Source organism: Pseudopodoces humilis, chromosome 2 (genome assembly GCF_049639895.1).
Source record: "Pseudopodoces humilis isolate 2021_Gansu_Grassland_sample_001 chromosome 2, ASM4963989v1, whole genome shotgun sequence".
Taxonomy (NCBI): domain Eukaryota; kingdom Metazoa; phylum Chordata; class Aves; order Passeriformes; family Paridae; genus Pseudopodoces; species Pseudopodoces humilis.
This window is the reverse complement of record NC_142201.1, coordinates 37,585,743-37,609,977: the sequence shown is the minus strand read 5'-3', so window position 1 is coordinate 37,609,977 and position 24,235 is coordinate 37,585,743. Positions and strand designations below refer to the sequence as shown.

Genomic DNA, 24,235 nt, shown 5'->3' with positions numbered 1-24,235 from the left:
ATAAGCAGGTGAATAATATTTATCTTTAATTCTATCTTTCCAGATTTTATGTGCTTCATTTTTACAATTATTCTTTGATTCTAAATATTAAGAAAGTTTTTGGAATGAACAATGGTTCATTGTATTGTATTCCTTATTTCTATGTAGGAAAAAGAATGTATTGCTTTATGATCCTCATGTACATAAAAAATTCTGACTACAGGGAATATTTCTTCAAGATGTCTGCCATGCAGGATATAGAAAATTTTGGTTTGAATGTCTAACCATAAAAATAGTTTACAGCATTCAGAGTAACTCAATAATATAAGTGTGCAGAAAAAAAAAATTTGAAATTTAATTTTGCGTAAAGGTCATAAAAGCACTGAAAATCTGTTTCATATTTGTTAGAAATTAAATAGTTGGGAAATAAAATTCATCATCGTCCATGCTGAAAATATCTTCTGTTTATATCACTCATATTTTATATTATTACATCTCCCTCTCTTTCTTTTGGGTTTGTCTGTGCTTCCATCTCAGCCTGAACTTCCTGAAATGTCTTGCTGAACTGCTTATTCTTTCCTCTTTCTTTGTCTTCTTTTCAGTGCTATTTTTCTACCACTGTTGCTGCCTAGGCAATCACAGTAAGGACGTAAGCCCTTGCTAGTTTTCAGCTAGTCTTGCTGTCTTCAGAGCGCTATAAGCTGGATCGTGTGGGGTCTGACTGAGAGCACTGAGTGCCTGTAAGCACAAAAAAGGAAGACCAGTGTTTTCAGATTAAATGCATGCTGAAATGTGAGATGTGAATGACAACCTAAATTATTTGAATAAGAATTGTTACTGGCCTTCTTCAACCAGCAGAGACTGATTAATAGCTTGCTTTCCAGACCAGCTGTCCATGCAATGATAGAAAGACATGAAGCAAAAGCTATGATAAATTAGGGTACAACTGAATGAGACCCCATGGCCATGTCTCTCCATGATTGTAGTGAGTCATTCACTTAAAAATTCAGCTGTCCATCAGTGCAGTACCAAGAATAGAGACTTAATGTCTCCACAAAGACAGAGGTTGCAGGAGGACTTGGCATAGATTTCACAGTGTTCCACTGTTAGAAATTGATTCATATAATTACGGAATCACAGAGCAGTTTGGGTTGAAGGGGACCTTTAAAGATCATCTAGTCCAACCACCCCTGACATGGGCAGGGAGCCTTTCACTAAGACCAGGCTGGTCAGAGCCCCATCCAACCTGGCCTTGAACATTTCAGGCGTGGGGAATCCACAGCTATTGGCAACCTGTTGCAAGTCTCAACACTCTAATCATAAAAAATCTCTTCCTTATGTCCCAGATAAACCCATTATCTTTCAGCTGAAAACCATTATCCCTTGTTCTGTCACTACTGACTTTGGTAAAATAAATATCTCTCTGTCTTTCTTATACTCCCCCTTTATAACATTGAAAGGTCACAATAAGGTCTCCCCTGAGCCTTCACTTCTCCTGGCTAAGCAATCTCAATGCTCTCAGCCATTCCTCGTAAAAGGGGTGCTCCATCCCTCTGACCATTTTTTGGGATATTCTCTGGACCTGTTCCTATAGATTAATGTCTTTCTTGTACTAGGGACCACATAGCTGAACACAGTACTCCAGGTGGAGTCTCCCCAGAGTGGAGTGGATGAGGAGACTCACCTTCCTTGACCTGTTTTCCAGGTCTTTCCTTCATGTTCCTCTTCCTTTGTCTGTGCCTCTGTACATAGACTTAATATGCTAAGACTGGAGAAGATGTCTCATGCAGCCTTTTTGGGATAGAGATGTTCTACCTAATGCCCCTTCCCCTACTGTTCAGGTTTTTTGATTATGTAAGATTTTCCCAGGTGTACTTTAGTGTTGATCCACCAAAGTATTTCACATCACATTTCGTTTTGCTTCACTTGGTTCTTTGAGTCTTTTCATGTGCAAGTGAAGTGGTTTTGGTGTGCACACATGACCAGAGAATCACAAGTCCTTGGCAATGCTGTGTCGCTTTTTTTACATGAGGCTTGATATTTACTCATCCTGTATCCTGGTGAGACATACTTCTTTCTGCCCTCTGAGGTTCTGGCTGTGCTGCTTGCTGCAGATGCATCCTAAGCTTTCAAGTGGAATTTGTTTCCTTTCTGTGTCCAGTCATGTTTTCCACTGATTTCATCATTGGCTGCTCCACCTCACTGGGCCAACTGTTGTCCGTTACAATTTTTTCCTTTTTAGGATTGAGGGCAGGCAGACAACAAGAACTCAGAACAACAGTAAAGATCAATTTGAAATGGATTTTATAGTGCTCTTAACTCCATTCACTTAAATTTGTTCTCTGGACGAATATTGGCCTAGCTATGAGTTCTTGTCATAGCCAAATAGCAGCCATTGAAGGAACGAAACAAAACCCTTGGGGTCCTCTCCATACCAAAAATTCCTGTAGAATTATGCTGATTAAAAACTCTGCAATAAAACCAAATCCAACAAAAATAGTAAAATGTTGGTTGAAACTAATATCACTAGCAAAGGCTTAAACTTGTAATAGGTAACTCATAACAAGACTCTTAAATATTTCTGTGGATGCACCCATTTTGTACTACATCAATATATCATTCTGTACTTCAAATAGTGGGCCATCAATAAGAACATTAGCTTTGATAAGACCTTTTAATGTTTATTCATAAATGTTTGCACTGTCTTTTATACTAAGAAACAATTAAGACTGATCATTCCAGTAAACCAGCTCTTTGACTGGTGACAGTGGAATACTTTATGTCTGATTTCTTTATTTTCAAGTGAGCAATTCCACTTTGAGGACTTCTAAAGTAATTGTTTTGGCCAGGGCACATCAAAATACAGTCCTCATCAAAATACAATCCTAACACTGCAGGGAATCCCGTTGTGTCACATCAAAGAGTGCTTTTTGGTAAAAGGCATTAGTTATCATTAGTTTGACGTTCTGGTTATACTATAATGGCTTCTAGAAGCTGGAGGAGGTGACTTATTCTTGGAGCAAATGCTGGGGTAATTAATATTTCCCTCCTTACTCAGATTTGCCTTCACACCTCTCTCTTCTCTAAGTATAAGAAAACAGTGCAGCAAAAACTCTGCTTGAGACTTTATGGGAGAGGAATCCACAAGTAATTTAATTTTCACCACTCAGACAAATCTTTTTTTTTTTTTTTTTATTTCATCCTCTTGCATTTTCACACCCAAATACAAGCATCAAAGTGTCTGCATTTAATAGTTTGGTCAGGATTCCTTATGTGTGACACAGAACGTGGACAAGGGATGCCACCCATCAAGTTTTTGCTAGGTCTTTTTATTTCTTCTTGACTGACAGTAACAAACTGGTCTTTAAATACATCTTTTATGTATTTAGGACCCAAAAGTTAGAGTGAGCCTTTTGACTCACTCAGTTTTGCCTACTTTTATCTCTGCAAACTTCAGGCAAGTCTGGTGCCTGTTGTTGGTGCTTCCTGATTTTTGACATTCTTGGGACAATGCTGTTCTTGTCAGGGTTTTGAGGAAAAGAATGACACAAGATACGTGCTTTGTCTGCATTGACATCTTTTATTGTTCAGCACATATCCTTCTGCCAACAAGTCACCATGACATTCATCATATTGTTGTTTTATGAGAGTGCAGACCTTCTGATTTTGATGAAGTAACACACTCCTTAGTTTACTCCTGTGAATGTGTTCTTGGTTATCAGAGCAAGTCATGCATTTGACCTCATTCTGCTGTTTCTTCTGGTGCTTACTTACACATTTTCATCCATATATCATTGGCACCAGTATTAAGATTTCAATGTTATTCTCTATGAATTGCCAGAGAACAAGGGAAAATTTGGAGTTTATAAGCCATACATACCCCTTAAGCCACAATTCCCAGCTTTCCAATGATTTAAACTTTTAAAACTGAGACAGAAACCTCATATCACATTCTTATGGTGGTGGATTCTAGGATTGCACAGTCATCACTATACGATGGTAAAGCTCCCTCTCAAAAGTCTGGTGTAAGTTGCCCCTGATGCCATGTTCCTTTGAATATAAAATTTTAATTATTCTCCAGCCAGGCTAAATAATTGGATTCAGAGGAAATACTGGTTTTTTTTTTTTCTTTTTTAATAGAAGATATACAACAGGAAATGTAAAATCTTTTATTTTTATGAAAGTTCTAAGTCCATACTGCAGAAATCATGAATGACATTTCTTTTTGTCATCTGTTCAGTGAAGCAGAAGCATGATATTTTCAGATAACATGTTCTTATGAGGACCAATAAGACCATAACCATAGAAATGAGAGAGCTATGATTAATTATATGCTTCATTAAGCAAAGCTAAGTATGGTACAGTTGCAGTCATACAATTTCCTCATTTCTTGCACTAATGTTGATCCACAGAAACAGTATATAAGACATTTGTGGAATTCTTTGATATATGTAAAAAACAAATTAGGAAAGAAAAATAATGCCTGTCAATCTCCCAAAGAAAGATAGGTTTTGGCACTGAACATGCTAGTGAATATACTAGATAGAAACATTCTCCCTATATATATTACTTAATAGATAAATTTTATAATGGTATTTGTTATTGAAAAATGAAATTTATTCAGGGTGGGGGTGGGGCAGGCAACCAAAAAAAACCCAGAAAACCAAACCAACATTTCATATACATTTACTGAGTAAAACTGGCACTAACAAAGTTGAAAATGATGGTATTAAATAGTGAAGAACTCATAGTCTAACTGGAATAAAACTAATGTGAATTAGGGTTTTATTTTGGCAATACTAAGAGGAGAAATTAATGATTCAGCGCCTGTGTCCTTGTATTTAACTGCTTCATCCTAGTTCTGAGGCACATACAAGGGCAGCAACAGATAAATTTGAAAGGATCAGTAGGTATTAGATACAAGAGTGACTACTGTAGCTAGTACAGGCACTAATGGCATTGCATAGTCTGTATTAAATTAAATTAATTTTAATTTTTCTAATTTTTCTTTTAAATTCACTACAGGTTTCTGTCCTGGTCACAGAGACATTTGTGTAGGTGTATGAAAAGTCAACACTTTACATAGATGCTCAGAGAACTTAGTTTGTTTAGCTTTTCAGGTAGCATAAAATGTAATTCAGGTTTGCAAAAAGCACTTTAATCTTCCTGCTAGTACATTGAGATTTAAGTTGATTAACAGATATTAATTTTGTGAATACAAAAGGGGCTTTTCTTCTGAACCTCTTCCATTAGGCTATAAGTGGCCATTACATCGTTGCCATGTGTGCCCTGCAGAGTAGTCTGTGCACTGTCTGCAGCAGAAGCTTGTCTCTGAGCAGGCCATGCTCTCAGAGCTCCTAGGACATGTCTAGCCCATGCCAACATCACTTGAAAGTTTGTTCCAATAGTCATCACCCATGTTTAAAAAGCTTGTTCATTTCTTAAATGAATTTGTCTGCATTAGGTTTTCTCTCTTGCTTTGTCTTTGGTAGTTTGGGAATACCTGCTCTGACACCCTCTGAATTCCTCAGAAATTTTTAGTACCCTTCCAAGTTTTGCAAAAATCTCTGCAAACGTGGCTGTCACAGAATTGCAGGACTTAAACCCCATCTCATCAATGCTCTAATTTTGTTCTCCTCATTTTTTTTCCCGGGTTGGTAGACGTGAAAATGACATTAGCCCTTTCTGCTGCAGTGTTTCACTTGAAGGTGTCACTGAACTGCCTGACTGTTGTGTTACTCCAACTGGAGCCACAGTCCACCTTCATTAGATTTAGACAAGACTAAGTGACTTTCTTTGAAAATATAATAGTCAGTATTTCACTTCACATTTATATTAGGCTTCTCTAACTGCAGCTGTTGCAACTGTTCTGGTCCAAAAAAAAAATAAAAATCATTGTTCCAGTAATGTTTTTTAGCAGCTCATTTAGCATATTTGGGCACGGTAATGAAGCCTGCTCACCTAGAAGTATTTCTTGTAGTTATATGTGGTTTAAGATTCTTTTCTGTTAATAATATAATGGAAAGTACTGTGATTTAAAAGAAAAAAATAAAAATGGAAATCCTGTTTCTATTTAAATATAGAGAAAAATATTTGTTTCATTTTCTGTGGTGTTCTGTATCAGGGATCCTGATCCTGTGTTATGCTGCAATTTTTCATAATTATATTACACTTTTAAAACTTATTGTTTTTCATCCATTTAAAATACATGATATAGTATTAGTTTGAGAAACTTCTGTTCCTGAGGTGCCAAATTTTGCTTGGATCTGGCCTCAGTTTGCCCTTCAGGAACATCATCTATTTGTAATAGTCTGTAAATAAGAACCAGCTCCCTTTGTAATGATTACTTCACCGTTCTCATTATGCTGGTGCTCCCCTGTAGTGGTGCCTTTTGTATTACAAAATGGTCATGCACATTTTTGGGGAACACTGACAACAGCTGCATGAGTAGTCCTAAACTGGAATTTTCCACAACAACACAATTTCAATTCCAGGCATGGCAAGAAAAAATTCATCCTGATGTCCAGTTTGGTTCAGGTTGATTTGGGTTATAATGGGCCCCTGCTAGTAATGTGTCACAGCTTGCCTTTTTGCTGAATTCATATTTCACATTAAAATCTTGTGGTTATTTGCGTTATAATTCTAAAGAAAATGACAGAGTATTTGACACCATCTTTTTGTCTTCTTTGCCTCTCCCTCATCAAAGTCTTTATTCTTTGAGAATTTATTTTTAAAACATTGTTGATTATTTAAAGTTCATTAACCTAGCTTTTTATGAATAAGCATTTGCAATGCAATTTGTTTGTGATTTTAACTGATTTCTGTTGGGTCTCAAATATTGACAGACCACTTCTCAGTAAATCTGCTTTATGTGTATATTTAATTTCCTTCTACCAGTGTTCCCTCTCAGTTTACAAAATCGAGTTGCGCTGGTGGCTCATGAGAAAAAATCAGAAAAAAAAAAGAAAAATCTCTGGTTTTCTTCTCTGCATCCTACAGCTCCATACTTTCCCAGATACTCCTACTGCTTGTTCCCTTCTTCCCTGTCCATGCTCCCAAATTATCTCAGTCCCTTCATTTCGACTGCCTTGCCCTACAGAACAGATTGTATAGGAAAATAGTCACTGGCATGTATAATTTGCTTCCCAGGTAACTGATTAGCTAAGGAATTATTGCCTCTCATGCAGAAATATTGCAAAGCTGCAAAATGTAGTTCTGGCTGGGAGACATTTCTCACTTTTTTTCTGTATTCCTGTATTCTTATCTATATTTGTTGCCACTTTACCCTTCTTTCTGGCCAAATTTTCTACTCAGTTTATTATTCAAAATATTTTCATTTTTTAGTAATCTTTTTTACAAATAATTTTTAAAAAATCCTATTTTATCTTTCCCCTCCCCTTCTTTAAAGTGTGAATTATGGCTTCTAGTGTCTATTTCTCACCAATGCTCCAGGGTTTCTTTGACCTATCCCTCACTTGTTTTTTGCACATCATTGGGGCACCCTGTTTAACACAAGGAGAGAACTGGAGAAGGCCATCCTGTTGGGAAGCTGATGTTGTCCACCCATCAGCCTTGCTATCCCATAGCTCACACCTCACACTGAAGAGGTCTGAAGCTGTGACCACAGTCACAGGTTTCTGCTTGTCTTGCTCATAACCAACCTTGCTGTCATTACAGGCCATGGTATCTGCTCATGTGGCCGATGCATTTGCCAGGATGGGTGGTTTGGAAAGTGGTGCCAGCACTCAAGGAAGTGCAACATGACGGAGGAGGAGAGCAGAAGTCTCTGCGAGTCAGCGGATGGCATATTATGCTCTGGGAAGGGTAAGATCTGGCAGCTGAGCTACCCTGTGTCAGCGCCTGACAGAGGAAAATATTCACATTCTGGAAGACTAATGTGCATGGCAGGGGGTTGTTGTTTAGTAACCCTGTCTCTCAAAGGCACTCATTATTAAAAGGATGTTAAGGGATGCTCTGCAATGCACTTCCATTTTGTCAGACACCCACCCCAGCTGTAAACGTTCAGCAGCGTTGCTCTCCTATGCAATTTAGGTTAGTAGCATATAATTTCCTGTGTGTGTTTAGCTGATGGTCTGTGTGGAACAGCTGTACATTGTAAACTAACTGTTAGTGCTTCCACTTTGGGGGAAAAGGGCACTGCCCATAGTAACACTCCAGTGGGGAAGATGGCAAATGTAATATATTGGACAACAGTAAGTGGAGGAAGGTGTTTAAAAGCAATTTGGTGTCCTTAATCACCCTGCTTCCCAAAACAGCTGCAGAGGAAAAGAAGATATCTGCAACCCCCACAAATGAGTCCTACAAACTTTCTCATTTACTAATTTTCATTCAGGTGGTTGCATCAGCTTCAGCTCAAAAAAATTGCCATAGGGAAGAATAAAAGTTAGAAAATCTTGATAATTATTTGAAATTATTCTCTGAGGTTCTTACCTTGCAGTCTTTCAGGCTAGGAAATTGCATTAATGGAAAGAGGGAGCTTTTTAGCTCCCCTGTAGTGCAAATTGACTATTTTTGTATATCATATGTCTGAAAGAGAATAGACAAAAAAGAGACTGGTTGGAGGCAAGAATGCACTCAATCCAGACTCTAGGTGCCATTTTCTGTATTTCTATGTCCATTGCATACAGGAAAGAAATCTGCCAGCTAGAAAAAAAAAACAGTTAGGAACCTTCTACATGAGGCAGATTTCCAGTTTTCCCTTTGGTAAATTTTATTTCAGTGAAAAGGAAATTTAGATGGGGTTTCCCAGCCCAGCCTTCCTCCATCTGTATTATCACTTATCAGAATTCTCCCTATTGCACCATTTCATTATGTTTTGGGGTTTTTTTCTTCCTCAGTTGATGCAATGTATAAAAAATTGAGAAAGTTGCACAGTTTCTCTGTTGTTTTCCAAATGGGACTATCTCTAAATTAGCATATGTGTAAGAGGATGGGTTACTGGAGAAATGGAAATTACTCTGTTTTACTGCAGAAGCTAACTTTTTTTTCTCTTAATGTGTGCCTCACTGAGATTTTTTATATAAACCATGAAGGTGAGGGAATATGCTTGGTATCAATATAATGCACTATGTAAGATTCCATATAAATATAGAAATGAAAAATGATGTTGATTTTTAAAATGTTTGTATTATCTGCTATCTTTTGCTATGAATGGCTGAATTTCTACTTATTCCAGCCTGTGGGTCTTACTGTGAGAACAATTAGCTTTGAACATGCGTTTCAAGGGTACAATTTACTTTGAGGCTTTGGGAGTAGATAATCCATCAGGAATTTGCAGAGATATCAGGGATTTTTTACCTCTCTTGGCTGTGCTGCTGGGGCATGGTTTGGGATCTGGTCACTTATATAATCTGTAGCAGCCTGAAAGGTGCTCTAGAATTGTCCTTTCCCACCTGACCCATTCTGTGATTCTGTGCCTGTAAATCCATACTCAGCAACAGTGGTGGGATATTTTTTTTCAATTTTTTTTTTGTTTGTTTGTTTTTTAGTTAAGTTTCTTTGGCCCCTAAGCACATATTAGCTTCCAACATCTGGAAAGGTTGCCCTGAGGACAATCAATATAAAAAAGCTGTGTCAAATTAGATGCAATTTAAGCTGTATTGTAGGAACAGCAGTTCGCATATAAATGCTTGTCCCAGCAGAGAAATCACCTCCATAAGACATATTCAATAGTGTGTGGCCTGCCTCTTCTCTGAGCAGGATGGGGATCACAGGAAAAGACAGACTAATTACTTATAACTTCCGTTGCTAAGCTCTTTTTCTCCTTTATTTGTTTTATTTTTTTTTTTCAAATCTGTTCTTGATGCTAAGATATGTATCTGGAAATCATGTCCTACTAGATAGTCATAGTTTAAAACACTGTTCATAGATAGTGAAGCACTATCTGGGAACCCAAATGGCAAATTTTTCCTTCTGATTCATTACAGTGAGAAAAAATAATGATTACTGCTCAAATAAAAGGGAATTTTGAACCTGTGCAATAATGGTGGTTATTCCATTTTTGTTGGAAACCTAGCCATGATATGCAAGTGCTAAAATGGACTGAGGATAGCTTGAGTTTCTGTATGTAGGTTTAAATGGACTGTGAGGAGTCCTGGTTTTTAGCAGATAAGTGCTGAACGCTATCAGAAAATTGCACTCTGTAATGTAAGCAAAGGTTGGGCATCCACATTCCTGGGCTGTTTTCAGAATCTTGGCTCAATGACTTGTGCCACCTGTAGCAAAAGCTCTTCCCAAGGAAAACAGCAACACCCACCACGCTGCTGCCTCCCTGGCAGTAAAGATAGGGCTGTACATGGTGACTGCAACGGTGCAGGATGTGGGCAAGGTAATGAGCCAAATCCCATCCAAGAGGATCTGGCTGGGATCCCAGGAAACACCCTGCAACTCATTAGACTCGGTTAAACTGGGGAGCCTCCCAGAGCAGCATGCCCTGTTCAGAGAGAAAACTCAATACATTTCCCTAACAGATTTTTGCTCCAGTTTGGAGCTTATCTTCCTTGCTTGACTTGGTGTTAAATTTGCTGTATCTTCTGCAAAACAGTTTTAAACATCGTGGGCATCCCTCAGTAGCAGCACCAGTGCTTGCTTATGCAGAATCACTTCAAGCTCCTTACAGTGTAATACTCTTAATAACTGCTTCAATTTCACTCAAATACTCATACCAGTCCTCATTATTTTCAGCTGTCAGTACCTTACTGTTTGTATAAGCAGAGGTATTAGGTTTAAATTACCCTCAAGTACACCTTAGTGTACCTCTTGTAGAGCAACCCTGTGATATGTATGCCATCCTCCACTGCCTCCTTATACAGCAGCATTTTTGATCCTTGTATGCAATGTCAATATTTCCTATGGCAGTGGCCCAGTAAGCAGTATTCAGAACTCACAGAAAATGTTGATGCTTAATCAAATGCTTCCATCCTCAACGGTTCTAATCACTAGCTCTTCCTGAATATATTTACATGTTCCATATGTTACAAGTTAAAGCACTTCCCTAAAATCAGAAAATTAGTTAATTTTTGTGAATTTAAACTAAGCATTAAATTACATATTTAATTAAAAATCAGCACTCTGCTGAGGCTGTTCTGAAGTTTTCAAGAATTAAGCTTCAGTATTCATAGAAAAAGGAATGGAAAAATGGTTGATATCAACAGATGCAACATTTTTCTTTAAGTGTATTAGGATTATTAGTGTGGATTTTATTCAAAGGTCACTGAAAGAACTGGAAAGATGGAAAAGCACGATTTTATAGGCTTTGGCTCAGGCCAAAGTTGAGTAACCCATGCATTTTGTTTAGGGTATATTCTGACATAACCAAGCTTAGTTCTATATATTTTTTCCTTTAATAATGCATTCAGCACATTGATGACTTTTTAATAGAATCATTCTGGAAATTTTGCAGGAGGCTGGGATTTTCAAGTACATTTAACTAATTTATAAGCATCTTCTGTAAAAGGTCAACAGTTTCTTTGGTGACTTTTTTTTAACTCAGTCCCTATTAGTTGAAAATATTGCATGCTATAGTTTATCTGGGTTTTAATTTTTTTTTAAACATTCATTTCTGCTGTTACCTGTGGGCTAGGTCCACAAAAGGAGTTTTGCTTAGCAGTTAGTAAGATTCCCCACTTCAGTCTGAAATCTGTATAGGACCAGGCTGCTGAAGATGAGATCTGTAAAAGCCAAGTCTCTTCAGCCAGGTGCTGAAGTCATTCAGGAGGAATTACCACCTCCTTACGGCATTTCTAGTTGCAGCAGAGCCTCTCTCACACGCCTCTCAGACTACAGGCTTCCTGACACGATTGTCTGGGGGCACCTGTCACTTTCCACGATTCAGAGCCACGAACTTTCTCCTGAGGGTAAGGATATCTCAGAGACTTCACCTCAAGGGAAGTTTCTGGTGCTCCATGGGTTATGGCATCACCTGAATTTGACCAGTCCCTGCTTTGCCTGTGAGGGTGTGGCCTGACATCATTGAGGAGAAGGAGAGCAGCTTGTCTCAAAAAGGGTACACTGCACCAATGAGCCAATTGCTGAGCTGCCATTATGTGCAGAAACTCATTCTGACCTAGAGCAAATGTTCAGTAATTCCATGAGAGATGGGGAGGCTTCATTTGTGGTGATGAGGATTTTGGGGGTCCATAGATGTTAGTCTCGGGCACTGCTGTTCTTTTGTGAACTCACCTCTATAAGCTTTAAATGAGGAGGATTATTTTCTTCCTGGGTGTAATTTTATTGCCTTCAGTAACAATGGGTCAGGGACAATTTGAGCTTTGCTAGTAGAAATAAAAATAAAAAAATAGAAGCTACTGGGGAGAGAAGCCCTGATTGTAGGTCTCTGAAACCAAAAGAAAGCTTCAAAATGTGAGTCCTGATTAATTGAAATAGCAGGATCAAAGCATTAGTACTAACATCCTACCATACTCTAGCTCATGCCAAAAGAATCCTTTCATTCAAAAGGCTTTTAGCTTGATTATTTTCTTTTATGCAACAGCCTCTTAGGCAGCAATTTTGTGCACATGCATATGTGCGTATGTGTGCATATGTGTGACTTGGGTTGTTATTCTAGTCTGAATGTGCCAGTACTCTTTGACTGTGAGTAATAATTTTTGTGATTTCAGGCTCCTGCCACTGTGGAAAGTGCATCTGTTCACCCCAGGAATGGTACATTTCGGGTGATTTCTGTGAATGCGATGACAGAGACTGTGACAAACACGATGGTCTCATTTGCACAGGTGCAGTACAGGCTAACACTTAATTGCTTCAGGAAACAAACTGAGTTGATGGAAATTATGTTAGACAAAGCCCAGCTTCTTCTTTCCCCACTGATGGAGGAAGTGTATTTTCTGGTTATTCAAAACTGCTATAATTGTTTCTTCATGCAACGCAATGATCAAATTAAGGTTTCAAAACAACAGTTAAAAGCTTGAGTATGAATTTAAACAGCTAAGCCAGCTATGGAATGCATCAACAATTCTCTCTGTAATAGACTACAAGTTACTGTTTTTTTGGCAAAGGACACAATGTCAGCATTGCAGCCATGAGGATTCCTTAGCCTTTGTTCTTCTGTCACGTGTGACAATCCACGTGTGTAATGAATTTAAGTCACAGACAAAATTCACTTGTTTGATGATCCCAGGTGGGTTAGGGACATAGCTGCGTGGGTTAACAGAGCTTCCTAGCAATCAGACAGTTGTCGGTGGGAGGCTGGAATAGCTGATAGCTTTTCTTATGATGTGATGGTAAATGATTCAAGCAGCTTCACCTTAACCTTGTCTGAATATGCAGGTGGCAGATGTCTATAGAAATGGGCAGGCTGCCAACAAACCCTCATGACAAGCATAGTGACAAGAAGCAGCATGGGAATTGCTAAATTAACTCACTGGCTGCTTCCTGTTACAAATCTTAATTTTAGAAAATCTTTGCTGAGCAATTATTAGATGTGGAAGAACTCTGCAAGCCAATTAGAGTGAGAGTGGGAAGGCTGACACTAGTAAATTTTGTCTTCCAGCTAGCTCTGTTAGCAAGGGTCATATTCTGCAGGCAACTAACTAGTATGGCAGGAACAGGAGCCTTATCTGTAGCTCTAATGCCTAATCATGGATCTTCATAAAGTCAGAAGGAAGAGGGGTTTACATAGATAGATACAAAGGCTAAAGAGGTCTCAAGCTAAACATCCAAGGGTCATAAAAAAACATTTAAATAAAATTAATAGATGTGTCTCAACTGTTTCCCTGCTGCAGTATAGGGCCAGGACATTTTTCACTTAATAGAGAGTTTGAGATAGGATTTATTTGTATGGCACTTCTGAGATTTTAGGTTTAACTTTTTTCATGCTCAAAGTCATGGTTTTATTGCTATTCTGCTGGTAGCTTTTAATGTCTTTTTCTTTATGAATAATAGTTAAAAGTAATCTTGTTTTTCTTCGTACCTGGAGGCACAGTGTGAACACAGCCTCACCAGCTGGGTACAAAAGCTGGTGTGCACAAGCACACTTTACCATACACAATTTCAACATTTGCAATACTGCTGATGGAATTATTGAGAATATGCTATTAATGCCTTGTAAGTATAGGTGTGGGGTGGCTTCTTAGTGCAATGGTGCAGTTATTGCTCCCTTCCAAAGGGAAAAGGGGTAGGGGAACAATAAAGGAACAATGCATCTACTTTATCATAGCTTTTTACTTCCCATAAAACACATTATAATGTAGTACATTTCAATTATGATAATTGCACTTTATTCATTCTATTCTAGGTAACGGTGTTTGTAGCTGTGGAAACTGTGAGTGCTGGGAAGGATGGAATGGAAATGCTTGTGAAATCTGGCTGGGGAGAGAATACCCTTAATGAAGGACGCCAAAGATTGAGGAGAGGTTTTTTTGTTTGTTTTTCTTTAGGCTGCTAGGACATTTAATTTCAGAAGTGTCTGGGTGTGGGTATGCATGAACGCACACATACACAGTTGTAAATACCTTAAAACACATTTGAGGATCTGCTCCTTAAAGAAATGCATCAGAAAGCTAAACAAGGGAGCAGGACAGCCCGAGCTCTCTAGAGGGTGAAGTCATAAAATACTGGCCCTATGGAACTTCTCCAGAGATTTTTTTGTAACTTCAGTCAAACTGATATTTTACCAATAATGAGTATTTCTTTGAGCAACCTGAGGCAAAGGTATAAGAAATCCCTTTTTTTAACATAATTTACTTGGTTGTCCTGTCTTCTTATCATTACGCAACAATACACATGTAGAGGAGTAGCACTAGTTGAATATTTGTCAAACAATTAGTTCAATCTGTTTTATGGTGTGTGAAAAATACATTATTTGGCCCTTCTTTCTTTTCAACAATCCTGATTATGAACCAACTCATAAATTGAGAGAAACTGTAAAGAAGCCTATAAAAATATTAATGATTTTTTATTTGGTCAAATAATTGTGTGGCTGAAGTCCAGTTATGTTACACTCATAGGCTGAAGACCCAAAATGTTTGAATGGAACCTTTTCCACAAGAGAACTTTTAGTTTCCGTGGTTGATACGTCAGTAAGTTGGTTATCTAATCTACATATTACAATACTTTCAAATACATAACCTATAGAAACATATGGAATGAAACAAATAAAGATATAAAAGTATGATTGCCTATTTTGCATATGTGTTCTGCAACTCACATGTACTTTTGTTGTGCTGTTCTATGTATCTACAGTTACCTCCTACATGTAAAGCAAATGAAAATATTTTATATTAGTAACTTTTAGGATGAAAATTCTGTCTACTTTTAAAAATTACTGTTCAGGACAAATTGCCATGGCACACATGGAATTCACTGAATTTAACTGCTTTCATAGAAGTGGGGAACATGAACATCAACTTACTTGAAAAATGATCTGTGCTGTGCCATAGCTTGGTCTCAGCCAAAGGTGTTTGGACAATGGCAACAAAGTAATTGAAGTTTTAATACAGTAAATACAAACAAAGCAGTGGTATGAACAAAAATTTTATTTTTATTTTCCAATGGTGAAATGCTGCTCAGTGTGAAATTCACATTGAGTTATGAACGATGCACAACTATTGGGACTTCCCTAACTTATTTACATATGAGTCTCTTATTTTTTTGTACATGTAGATTTGGCAGCCCTTGAATTCTTTAGAGCAAAAAAAAAATAATACATTTCAGTTTCAAAAGTGTTTACATTTTGTGAAACCATGATTGAGCAAGAAGTTGATTAAATGGCTCAAAAATACTTCTTTTAGATACCAAACTTTAGCATTGTGGTTTAGGTGCCAAGGTCCTGATTTTTGAAGAGGTACATGACTCAGAAATAATGGAACTATGTATTAACAAAAAGAATGTATTTCCATTATTAGTCTAGAAATTATTTTTCTTTTAGAAAGGACAGTTTTGAAATAGGAAAATATAATGGTACAGAACATGTAATAGAATGCAAAATTTCAAATTAATTTATTTAACTGCTTTATTATTCCCCTGTCCCATATAGCTTGCTCTTTAACTACCACTTTTTTCCCCCCTTAACCTGGCTTCTTTCTTTCTAAAAACGAAGCTTGTGAAGCCCATATTCTCAGGGAGTACCATTAACAAACATCCAACTTATATATAAGCTATCCAGATAAATAACTAGACATACATCCCAAAGCTGCTAGCTACTCTCTCATCAGATAACCAAAGTATCAGGCAGAGTTTTAAATTGTATTCATAAAGCATAAAGAATCTTCAAAGTAAAATTCATCTTGAAATTTTAATTTATGTTTTATACTTGAAACCCTTAAACTGCATGGGGCTCAACAGGAATCCTTTCTTAAGTTTTAGCATATATGCATTTTGCCAACCCTAGTGTCTGGAGAGCACAAATTGTTGCTTTTATTTATATTTATGAATAATGAATACCGCTGACCTGAATCATCTCATAATCACTGGGGTTTTTTTCATATACATTCATCTGCTGAATCAGAGTGTAAACAATGAAGGATACAAAGTTCTCCTTGCTTTCCTTCCATTTGTATTTAGTACTGTATTAAGAAAATACAACATAATCAAAACTCTTATCTGGTATCAGTAGGTCCTTTTGACTTGTTTCATGGCATCAAAACATTTATATATACTGTAGATCAGCTGTGGTATTTCATGTACTCATTCATACATAAAAGAACAATTGTTTAGGTGGTTCCAGTGTTGTATTTGATGCATTTTACTTTGTCATTTGCTTTAATTTTAAATTTATAGACTTAAAGAGTATAAAGTAATTTTTATTTCTACCTTCATTTTTTTTTTTTAACCAATCAGCTCCAACCTTTTTGACTACTGGATGGATTATGTAGCCATAGCATTTCAAAAAGTGTTATCCAAGTTGTTTATTAACGTACATTTGGAAAAAAAAATTGGAATATCTAAGATGGCTACTCTCAGTGGTTCATTTAAATGCAATTATCAAACAAAATGGTGCTATTACTATAAACCTTAAAGTATTAACTAAGACTACTAAAAATGTAATGTACACATTAATTCTTTTCCAAATTTTCTTCTGTTTCCTATAATGTTGCTTGAACATTTCCCCTACTCTTCATGCTGAGGTAACTGGTGATGTGACACTCAGCATATCGTATTTGTGGCTCATTTCCTCCCTAGCAAAATGAAATCAGAAGGAATAAGATTATAATTCCACATATTTGAATATAATATCTGTATTAATAAATTGTTATCTTTTTTCCTTATCCATTCCCTGTGATGGAAATTTGAGATACATAAACTGTAAATGCAGGAAGAGGCATAAGGAAGTGAAACTTACTGCTTGATATTTCATAGGTAGTGACTGTAAAAACCTGCTTCCAGGCCTGTGGCAAACAGCAAAACCAAATTGGATAAATGGGGACTTTTTACTGATTAGGTTGATAAACCTTATAAACAAAAAGATACTATAACCTTGTTTTCTTCTTATGTGAGAAAGAACACAATCCAGAAGTGTGCCAGTGCTTCTATAAAAGACTTGCAGGATTATATCTATTGTGTATAACATATCTGTAATATAACCTATAAAAAACCTGTGGATTCATTTGCTTCTATAATTTATTAACCTGCTTGTGATCGTTTTTTTATTTTCCACTGGCTATGTTATTTCTTAGAAACACATAGATGCATTTAATCATGTACTTGCTCTCACTTTTCTGGTGCATTGCCCTTGCTTCTTTGCAGAATGGCATCTCACTTTGTAGCTAAATGATACAGCTAAATGATACTGGGATGAAGAAAGCTAAGTTGAATATTTCTGTGACTAAGTAATTGAACAAAAAATATATTACATCTTCAAAAATAATTCATAGCATTTGCATTAGTCATCACAGAAAAAAAACAACCCTGTTATTAAACATTTTAGAATGCATTGCATGAAATATGAATTTATCTAAAGGGCCATTTAAAAGAAAGAGAACCTTCTTACTTAGTCTAATTTTGCTTCCATTCCCATTTGAATGTAGCTGAATAATATATTCTTTATACCAACAAACAGATGGATCATCATGATACACTTTTACTGCATGGACCAAACTGCCTGCTTTCATACCTCATTGCTTAAACTAGTTTTAAACCAAGACAAAAAGTTTCCCCGATATGTAAAGCCAGGGTTCTTAGTCTTGTTTCAGTTTTATACCAAAGTGAATTGCTTTACTTTATATCTGGTGAAGGGGAGGGGCTGGGAGGGGTTTATTAAGAACCAGCATTAATGAAAATGACAGTATATTAAAAATCAATTGAGAATGGCTAAAAAACCTAGCAAATTAAACAGAAGTTCTGTTATGTGAACTACAAAGCACTTAAGAGGAGCTAGAGACCCTTCCATAGGCTCTATCATGTGAACAACCTCATAAGGATTCTTGTGTATTTATAAAATTTTTGAAGTACAGCAAAATAGTGCTTTGTTGAAGTAGTTCATATCTCCTCAAAACTGGATCTCTAAAACTGTGCAGGTGTGACTGATTTTGCCAAATAGAACTGTAGCTGAAATACAGATCAAAAAACCAGAAGAAAATGACTCTGTGCAGTGTTAACATATAAAATGGCAAGATGAGGTTAGATTGCAGTGTGAACAGTCTCTCAGAGATTAGAGGAAACCCAGAAGAACAAAATACAATGCAAGCATGCAAAAGACCTGGAACGCTGCAGATTCACGGACAGCTGCACATGTAAGTACAAAAACCCCAATCTGTAAATACAAATTGATTCCATCAGGTTTACTATACAGTACTTAGTAGTAACAGACAGTTGAAAACAGCTTTCACTTAACAGCAAAATTAATTTTAGAGGGAAGAAAATGGTGAATTCTCATCCTGGAGAACAGCAAGAGAGGTATTATATTAAGGAGCTGAAATTTTCTTTGGCATGGTAAAGGGGGAGAACTGAGTTTGCCAACCTATTTACATGAAGTTTCACCATCCTGTGGCCAATGCAATGATGCTTTGCACAGTCTACTTCTTACATAAACTTTTTTGTTGGTTTCCAGTATGCCTTCATATAAATGTTTTATTCATCATGTTGAATCTGTGTATACAACAAATAAAAATAAACACAAACTGTACAATGCAGACAAACTCTTTGCATATATGTATGTAAATTTGTAACACTGACCAACAGTTCTTTGACAGACACAACCTACAACATGCAGTTAGTTCATCCTTATCATACTCTTCCCATGCAACAGATGAGACAAGACAAAATTAAAAGGAGGAAACAAAGCACAAAGATACCTTTGTTATGTTTAAACAGATTGTAGAAAAAAAAAATATCAGGACATTGATTCATTGGATTAAACACTCAAATGAATTTAGCCCACAGAAACAAAACCAGAAAACAATAATTAAAAAAAAAAAAAAAAAAAAGAGCTGTATTTCCAGTATGTACTAACTGCTTAAAGGAATTAAATCTGGCTTTAATTATAGCCTCCCAAACTGGTTCACAGATCATAGTTACTCAGGACCAAAAGGTTAATGTTAAAAACAATTCTTATGTAGGATCAGGCAATGAACCAGATCCTCCTTGCATGGCTCAGCCAGGTCTCCAGCCCTGTCTCTCCTCAGGCTCTTACACTGGGTGAGTTAAAAGACAGCTGAATGGGACATGAACTCATGTATTCCCTCCTCATGTATCAGGTGAGAGAGAATGTAGCCTTCAGCTGTTTTATCTTACTTGAAGCACTGTGAAGTTCTCCTCTAACAATTGTAGGAAGGCCTGGGGCCATGGCAGGACCCAGCGGACAGGACAGTGTCAAGGCTGCTGCCTCTCATGGGTCCTGCAGCGCAGAGCAAGCCCCCAGCTCACCATCTGAGTTGCTTTGGTTTGATTTTGTTTTCTCAGGGATGGTGCACAAATCCCACTGGACCAGATGGGATGAGAAGGGCACACCAAAGTTTCTAATAAAAGTGTTGTTTCCCCACGCACACAGATTTAGTGCTAGCAGGCAAGGGCACAGTCTTAAGTCAAAGTTTCTTTGCATTTTTATCACAGTTTTAGATTAGGTTTGTTTTTTTTTTTCTCTATATGGATAGAGGGCTTCATGCTTAACTCATTCCCTCCCTAGAAAGACCCAACATCAAGCATTATATCTTGCTGTTCTCATATCACACATACAAAAATAAGTCTGACCTACAGAAAAAAAGAAAAAGTTTACCTAGAATTTAGCAGCTTTACAGTAGCCTCCTTGAAGAGTGCACTAAATGTTGCTTATAAAAACAGAATGCATTTGAAAACTAGTATGAAGAGGTCATTCAGACTGAATCAGACTGTTCAGCTGAGCAGACAGGGAATTTGAAATAATCAGCAGTCTCTGTTAGGGACTCCAGCTCAAAAATTTGATAAAACAAATTGCCAGAAATACAGTGCTAAAAAAGGATGGTTTCCTCTTTTTGTCTTTAAATATCAAGGTAACAGCAAGAGGCCAAGAGAGTGTTGCCACACAGTTTTCCAGGCTGAGATACAGTTTGATCTTTGCTGCCATTTCTAAGAAACAAATTCCTTCTTAAGCATACAGAGAGTGCCCGTAATTTTCATCTTCTGAAAGCCTGTGACTAAGCGTGCAAAAAACTTCAGTGGCATCTCTGTGGCATTCTCTAAATCTTTCCCCCGCCCTCCTTCATCCCCCGCAACACTGGTTTAATTGTTCACAAGTGACAAACTCAAAGGGTTGATGTTGTTTCTGGTAATATGATCCAAGGCTTCAATTTTATGATGTTTTTGAATTTTTCTAGGTTCATGTAGGAGAAAGTACAGTATATAGAGATCAAGGCAAGGCACCTTCAATCTAGCAATTTGGTGGGCATGTTATCCTAGGAAGCTGGGTGGAGGTACATACTGGGATATCAGTGAAATACATAGGACCGGACTTTGCATGCTTAGCTAAAAATAAAAATAAAGTTTTGTAATATGTCCAGTTTTAAAACTTCTTTTTTTAAAACACCAGAAATATTAAACTATAATTTTTAACTACCCTTTGCATTGGTGCTGCAAAAAAGAACACAACAACATCCTTGCCCATGCTTTGCTAAGTAGGTGTGGGATTCAGCCAAAAATAACAATGGCATTAAGTTCAGTTCCTTAAAAACAGGAAAGGATTATATTTGAAATGGAGTTAGGTAGCGCAATTCTGATTAGTCTTACTTTTTTTTTTTTTCTTTTACTGGTGGTGGTTGTTTTTCAAACAATGAAGATTTAGTAGATGAAAAATGAGCCTTAATTCAGACCTACAAGGCCTACAAAATTCTTTGGACCCACTTTTCCAAAAATGAGTGGGTCTTGCTCGCTGGGCAAGGCAAATGTTACCATTACCAGTAAGCCTGTGATATGTATAAAACACACACACAAAAAGAAACTATAGGGGGATGCCAAACACACGTTTCAGAAAACTCCCCGTTGGTTGTGTTTGACACTCTTCCCTCCACTTTAATGCCAACCTCAGAAGCACAGTATCTGTTACTAAAGAGTATTCACATTTAATCAATATTTTAAGCCAGAGACAACGATCCTATTCTTTATAGATATAATTTGTAATAATAGATTTTTGAAGGCTTCCTGATTCCCTGATTGCTTTCAAAACTAAGCCACCGGCAACACTTAAGTTATAGAGAAACACAATCCCTGCAAAAGGTCACAAACAGTGGAGCGAGCAGCCTTATAAAAAAGGGAAGAAGAGAAATCCATAATAGCACAGGTTTACAGCATCTAACTAGAAATTACTTGATTATTTGTGTGCTACAAAATAGAACTTAAACACATGGATTTTGCTGAAACTGGACTCAAAAAGGGATTATGGGCAATTGTCAGCAGGCAAGGTATCAAGTGTACTTGTGAAGTATGTCATTCACATGAAGTGTCACAGTCACAGAAAAGATATTAAAAAGGCATTCCAATATCTGGTAGGGCATTCCATGGTCTGAGTTTAGCTGGTTCATCCAGGTGTCTTCTCGTTGTGGTGGAGCTACATGTTGAGATTTATCCACTTGCAACAACTCAGTTCAGAAACAGCAACGGGCAAGCTGGTGACTTGCCACAAGCTGATCCACAGACACTGCCGAGGGGAAGTCTGGCAAGGATAAATCACTCAACTGTACTTGGGACTCAGTAAAGTCACAACACCTGTGAGGATCTGGCTATGTCGTCTTGCTCTTGTTCACTGGTTTGCCGCCATTCATTATTGCAGATGCACTTGTGCTTTTACTTGGAGTTACCCCAGCCTTTGGCACTGTTTCTCCAATATCATGCAAAGATGGTTCTCGATACATGGCAACTGAGGGGAAGGAAGAGAAAAGGAGAGGCATTTTTAACAATGTATCACATACGAGAGTTCATCTCAAATAGGATTAATTTTCTATGTTCCTCTTGCATACCAGGGAAGCTGTTTATTTTGACAGACACTGGTTTTACATCACTGATAGAATTGCTTAAGCCTCCAAAATTCTCACACTTCTTCTGCATCTGAATTAAAAATGCAGTAGGTGACTGCATTCTTGCTTGTTCAATGGATACTATAGCTTCTTGGAAATGAAATAGTGTTCTGTCTTTGCCAAAAGCACACAAAAATATACATGTGGATACACATGTATGTATATACAACACTTAAATAAATATTAAATAAACATGCAAGCTTTTAGAAGTAAAAAAATGTGATAAGACAGACTGTAAATAAAAAGTGGGTTCATACAATACAGTTGTCTAGACATAAATATTCTTTCTTAGTCATACATTGCAAGAATAGGCTAGGGTCCAGTTCTACAAAGTTACATGTACATCAGTCTCCCAAATCTGAGGGATTTGGCCATGGTCACTTCTTCAGGTGTATTCTGAAGAAATATCCAGGATATGTGGAGAGTACAAAAGAGGTTTGGGAGTTTTCTTTCTCATTTCCAAAAACATATGCAGTAGCCACTAATCTCCACTGATAGCAGAAGTGCAGAAAACTCCAAGTTAAACCATTAACTGAATTCTTAGAAGAATTAGAAGTTTTCCCCTGGGCTTCAGTCCCTATCTAACTGCTTCAAATCTTTTGAGGGAAATACATGTATTCAATTACACAATTCCAGCATTAAGCTGCCTTAATGATTAATGCTCTTGGATAATTCAATTTCATTTTCCACGTCACTGTATCAGGTAATATTTCCACTTAACTTCAGTTGCATTTATTTATATCAGACCAATGTTAAGAGAGGTGTCACAGCAGTCAAAGGAATGATTTCACACTGATTTCTGGACTGGGTGTGTGCTACCACAGAGAGCACAATTCCTTCATCCCTTGGCTAATTGGAGTAGGAGGCTGGAGCATCAAAGTAGTGACCTTGATCTTCAATGGTGTGAAGTTTCATAATAAATGTAAATGGCCCCACAGCATCATTAATTAATCAAATACTTGTTCTAACATTTCCAGTGACATAATCCAAATCCTTTTATAGTTTCTGAAAGACTGAAATTAAATGTCTTCTCTAGAGTACATAAGGCTGATTATGATATATATCTTCATAGTGGCCTATAAACGTGTTTAGGGCACTTTGATGATTAATTAAAAGAGCTTGGTGAGATAACACGGTGACCTACAAAATTATTATGTTGAACAGCACAAAATGAAACTACAAAGTAAGGAATTAAATAGCAGAGCTGTCATATTTGATGATTCTCATAGGCAATGTAAATCAAGTTATTTCTAAGCATTGTCTAAGCTATTTCGATGGAGTCTGATCATCCAAACATTATTTAAAAAAAGTAACTTCTTTCCGAGTACATACAGATTTGCATTGCTTTAAAAAATGCACTGGTATTCCCTCCCTTTAAGTCTTAATTTAATATAGAGGGATCAAGATATAAATTATTAGTATTGTTGAGAGCTTATGAAACAACTGTAAACTTTCACAAGAAGGAAACTGGACTGCTAACAAAAGTATTACTCAGGTATGTGTTTTCAGATGGTAAGAAATGAGATAATTTTCAGAATGACTGAGGCTACGCGCAGCAATTAGAACAATGAGTACTGCCATCAGGACAAGAAGCAAAAGGTAGCATGGGTTAAAGCCTGCAGAATACATCAAATAACACAAAAGTTCCAAGATATAAATGGATTTTTCAGAGAATGTGACATCATTTTGGTATGTAAGATTACTGTGATTGTTACTTGCTCCTGTCTTGGTCTAAAGGCCAACTTACACGAGTTGAGTACATTACACCACTTGGCAAAGTAATACATCATGATTTATTT

General features: G+C 37.1%; 2 protein-coding genes across 4 annotated transcripts in view; one reads left to right on the top strand and one right to left on the bottom strand.

The window, feature by feature from the left end:
• The window catches only part of ITGBL1 (integrin subunit beta like 1), a 125,408-nt gene extending 110,297 nt beyond the window's left edge, over window positions 1–15,111 (top strand). Inside the window, exons 9-11 of the mRNA XM_005516470.3 lie at window positions 7,657–7,803; window positions 12,618–12,731; window positions 14,252–15,111. Of these exons, the coding sequence (XP_005516527.2) occupies window positions 7,657–7,803; window positions 12,618–12,731; window positions 14,252–14,343 (353 nt within the window). The 3' untranslated portion in view covers window positions 14,344–15,111. The remainder of the gene's footprint in view (window positions 1–7,656; window positions 7,804–12,617; window positions 12,732–14,251) is intronic.
• Window positions 15,112–15,349: 238 nt separating this feature from the next.
• Window positions 15,350–24,235, bottom strand: part of FGF14 (fibroblast growth factor 14) — a 377,538-nt gene continuing 368,652 nt past the window's right edge. For all 3 annotated transcript variants that reach the window (XM_005516471.2, XM_005516473.2, XM_005516472.2), the window contains exon 5: window positions 15,350–22,279. In XM_005516471.2, coding sequence (XP_005516528.1) covers window positions 22,143–22,279 — 137 coding nt within the window. In that variant the 3' untranslated portion in view covers window positions 15,350–22,142. The remainder of the gene's footprint in view (window positions 22,280–24,235) is intronic.